Here is a 4886-nt window from a genome sequence, read left to right as displayed (position 1 = left end):
AGGACAACCTCAAATTATTAGTGAACTATTCGTTGACACGTTTCAAATGAAAATTACATGATTTCGAGGGAAATATCTTATAGCATAAATTTCTATGGACTTGTTTTCAATTATTAAGTGAAATCATGTAACTTTTTGTATAATTCAATTTTTCATATTTTACATGTAAAAGTAAGAGAACTGAATGTACTCACGTGAATGTACATGTTATATCTCTACATTTCTTCGGATATATTTATGCGTTTTTCTTGAAACTACGCTTTTGCTTAAAATATTTTATGTGTTACGCGATAAATAGTTAAAAAATAATTTGAGAACGTTAAGATGGGTGAGCCATCCTGAATAAATAATTGTATAGACACGCCCTATCTTATAGGTTTACTTTTGGATAATGAAATACGAGAAAATATTTTTGCCGTAATAAATTATGAAATAGAAAAATAACATAATTAGAAATTGCAATGTATTTGTCATGTACTTTTGAAGTACCACTTCTAATTGACGTTTTAAAATTATTCGATATTAATGCGACACATAATTCTAGAGATAATATATTTTCAAAGGTCTTTCGCATTTGTACAAAAGAGGCTAACGTATTACACATAGTTTAGACGAAGTGCAAAGTAATATGACTAGATTATAGTTAATGCAACAGCCGCTTTCTTCGTTACCTTTATTTCCCTTGCTCGTATTGTTTTTGTTTTTTGACTCACGCGTGCTTTTGCATTTGGTCTTTGCTGTAACAGAAAATGGGAAGGGATTTATTAGATAATGTAAGGTTTTATATTAAACAAGATAATAAATATAATATAAAGTTAATAGTTTATTGTTACAAAAGGGTCTCGGATCTTATTCGGATGAACCGCGTCTTTTTCGATATTCCGCACGACTCGCTTGGTCGATCTTTTCGCTTTCGAGGCTTTTCAACGACTCGTCGCCCGCCGTTACCGGATCGAACTCTCGCTCGTCGACAAGACAAACATACGCAAGGACAATAACATTACCGATTATAAACACATACAGCCCACTCGAACATGCTTGAACATTCCGCCGATGTGAAGAGAGATAAAGCGTATCACGTTGAGATCCTACAATAAGCGTACCCAATATTATTAATATTATTTCATAAAATGAAATAATGATTTTTATTCGAATAAAGAAATTAATGGAATATATACTGAACGTTATACATGAAACTTTACGCGAATAATGCGACTCAAAGGCGACATTCAATGCTTGCGCTTTCAGTGTGATATCGATTCTTCCGAATAGATCGTGGGTTTCTTGTTGGTAGAGGATGATAAAAAAGAAGTCCTGCAGGTATGCGAGATGGAAGAAGCAGGGGATGATTTCAGGTAAGGGCGGTTTTACTGCAAAGGAGTCCTGCACGCTCTTCGTGGGCAAAAGCGAGAGAAAAAGTGGAAAGGAGTGGAGAAGAGAGAGAGAACGTACCGGTTCAAAAACCGACAAACGAGGGACGGGAATATCTTGAAAGATGCATTCAGGTTAAACGCGGCAGACGAAATCGTCCTCGTGAAAAAGAGAGGTGAAACGGGAGGTGGATAAAGAAAGATGGCGACAGGGGAAAAGTGAGAGATGGGTAAGATTACACACATACAGAGAAATATGACGAGAGATCCGAAAGTTACGTCCGTCAAGATTAGAGCTAAATGCGAAGGAAGGCAATCCTTCTGTATTTGCGAGTCGTTGAGGTCTTTGAACTAGGAAAAGAACTCACGAAGAGTCTTTCTCGAAGAAAATTCTTAAGAAAACTCTTAAGAGTTCTTTGACATATACGCTTGGCTTCGGATTATCATATTCACATATTTTTTATTTGCTACGTTTAATAATTTTAATATTCGAGCAACACTATGATGTGAAAAATTGAAATGATCTTTATGTTATGTCATTTTTATTAAACGACGATGTTTTCGAGCTTACTTTATACAATGTACATATCCAACCGAAAAAAGGTGTTCCCCGGTGATCGGATCGAGCGACTTGGAAACGCCGCTGAAGGACGAGGGGCGGGGTGGAGTCGGGAAAAAAACGGTAGAAGAGGGACCGACACTCACGCACACACGTATGTGCATTAACGTACTGTGAAAGAAATCGCGGTACAAAAGCGTCGCTCTTCGAATGTATACGCGGTGCCCCTCTGAATGGAGTCTGCGATTTGAATGGTTTCAGCGAGGGTTCGTGCGCGCCATTGTGAGGGGGCAAGGTCACAAATTTACTCGGAAATTTTTTTAAGCTTCCCGGTAACGTAGCGAGATATTTCCCGTAGACGGAATATTTGTCAACTGGTGTGAAGGTGGCAAGCACAAAAAAAACTTTTTTGAGAAATTGAGATTCAATATCAATGTATCAATATCAATTATCAATTCTTAAATCAATTGTTCTGAAGTAAATTTTGGCAATAATGTTATCCGAAGAGTTTTATCTAAAGATAATCCAGAAAATTAAAAATATGCTGATTAGAAATTGCAGTGAAGTTACTTTTGATGCAACATCACAAGTGAGATTCACAGTCAATTGAGTCACAAAAAATTTTTGAGTAAGACGACATAAAACTGACATTCACAATTATGACACGCGATGCAACTCTCTAAGGCCGTAAGATCTTGCAATGTGAATGACCGAGTTACAACTACAAAAGAAAAACATCAGATCACGACACTAACCTTCAGAAGAACGCAGGGGCCTAGCCAATCGACATCGATATCTTCACTGACTCTGCTGCCACCAGGAGATGACATCCAACAATTCCTCATCTTCCGGGCTCATCGGTTCGTAATTGTCGTAACTATCGGAATGCGTCGTGTAAAGGGTGCCAGGCGTGCCGTAACCTTGACTTCCGGCCGACGAGGTTTCAGAGACGAAGCTTGGCGTTGGTGAACTTGACGCCTCTGAGCATGTCGTCGGGACAAAAGTCGTTGGACTCGAATTCTGCCTGAGGTGTTGATGCCGAAGGTCAGATGCATGTGGACTACCGTGATGATGGATTTCATTGATGCCACCTCGTAGTCTCAGTTCTGCCGAATTAGAATCGGAACTAACTCCATTTTCGGATGAGTTGGAGGACGTTGAAGAAGTGGACCCGCTGGACTCGGAACTACCGTCGTGCTCCTCCAGAAGACGTTGAAGACTCCTGATGTATTCCACCGCCATCCTCAGGGTTTCCACTTTGGATAGTTTCTTGCTGCCGGCTCTGGATCCTCCATGAGTCCCAGCAGTACTACTTCCCAATGCCTGCGCCACTGTCTGCGGTATGTGTTGTCTCAGAGTAGCGAATCCGTTGTTCACCTGCTTCACCCTGTTGCGTTCACGCGCATTTCGCCTAGCCACCGAGGCGGGCTGATGCGGTACCGTGCCGTAAGGTCCAGTCGCTTGTCCGTAGATCTTGGATCGCTTGCACCCGTGTTGTAGAGTACTGTTATTGGTTGGCATGCTATTAGTGGAGACAATCACGTTGCCGCGATGGGTCTGCGCGCTCGAAGTGGCGTGAAGGCCGTGGTGATGATGCTGCTGCTGCACACTCAGCATGATGGGCAGGATGCTCTCCTCCTTGGACCCCACTAAGGTCATATCACGAATCCCCCCACCACCCGGGAGCAGGAATTGTAGCAGCGCGTGCCAGGCGACCTTCGTGCGACGTACACTGCTCGACGTATCGAAGAGAAACTTTGCCGAGGTGAGGTCGATGCGACTCGTTAACACCTCGTAGTACGCGCGTATCGTGAAAATGAGAAAAAACAGACCAAAAGCGTGTGGTTTACTCGACCGACCGAAAAGAAAAGCGTGGGAAGAAAAATTAATCCGCACCCTCGATGCTCTCGGTACGATTCTGGCTCCCGAAATGCTTAGCCAATGAGGGTTCGGGGCCTTATATAGCCGGGGCGGGCACGCGCCTATCCCCACGCACTCTCGATCTCGGGTCCTAAACCCCCGTCTTCTCCCCTTCCCCCGTTTTACCGGCCCACAGCGCCTCATACCCCCGTGATTCCCCACTACTGCGGTCCCAAAGGCCCTACGCTGCCCGAGATTCTCATCTTCGATCGTCCTAGTACGCCGCTACTATCCTGATCTGTTTACCGATTTACCTTTTGGAGCACGCCGCGCTGTTATCAATATGATAGGACTTATCGTCGGCGTGTGCCGTCAAAGTAGTTGACGAATTGATAAGCTAACGTTAATGCTAGAAAAAGATAAATCGAAAAAGATGTGGCTTATATACTCTTTTTTTTTATTACGTTTGTACATGACTAGACAATTAACTCTTGTGTGTATAAATAGTAATTACATTTTCTTCTATATTTTACTTGTCCCTCTTCATATCCACACAACAAACAAAATGTGCATATGTTACGTGCACTAAAATCTGATTTGGAAAAATGTATCTTGCAAGAAAAAAACAAATAATTTGCTTTTGGACCAAAAATACTGATAAAAAAAATGTACAGGTACGATATTATTGGAAAAAGTTAGAGAGATTATGAAAGGAAAGAGATAGAATACAAATTTTGATACTATAGTTACTATTTTAAAGAACATTTTTACAAATTGTCGTCTACAGATAAGAATTAATTTGCAATCTACACAAAATCTATTTATAAATAATTTCTTAATTAATAGTTGAAGTAAAATAAGGCCCAATGTCTATATATCCAATCGTTTCGCGATTCCCGTGTGAGAAACACTGGCGTGCACATATGAAGGGTCCACATCCCCACCGGCCTCGCGGTGTCTCGGGGATCGAAATTTGAACAGTTACCGGGAGAAAGAAAAGCTGGTCCGGGGGCCCGGGCAAGTTGACTGAGTGAGATGGCGAAAGAGCGAAGTGTAGAATATACGACGAGGACAGAAGCTGCAGAAGAAGAAGAAGA

General features: G+C 41.8%; 1 protein-coding gene across 1 annotated transcript; it reads right to left on the bottom strand.

The window, feature by feature from the left end:
* Positions 1–700: 700 nt before the first annotated feature.
* On the bottom strand, positions 701–3845 carry LOC112468726 (achaete-scute complex protein T3-like). Its single transcript, XM_025038040.1, has 2 exons — positions 2685–3845; positions 701–737 (listed from the first exon to the last, which is right to left on the bottom strand). The coding sequence occupies exon 1, from the start codon at positions 3586–3588 to the stop codon at positions 2728–2730; it is 861 nt and encodes a 286-aa protein (XP_024893808.1). The 5' UTR covers positions 3589–3845; the 3' UTR covers positions 701–737; positions 2685–2727.
* Between the last annotated feature and the right edge of the window lie 1041 nt (positions 3846–4886).

This window comes from Temnothorax curvispinosus, unplaced genomic scaffold, assembly GCF_003070985.1.
Source record: "Temnothorax curvispinosus isolate PA1 unplaced genomic scaffold, ASM307098v1 QBEX01001931.1, whole genome shotgun sequence".
Taxonomy (NCBI): domain Eukaryota; kingdom Metazoa; phylum Arthropoda; class Insecta; order Hymenoptera; family Formicidae; genus Temnothorax; species Temnothorax curvispinosus.
Note: the sequence above shows the minus strand (reverse complement) of the source record. Positions and strands in the feature narration are given on the sequence as shown.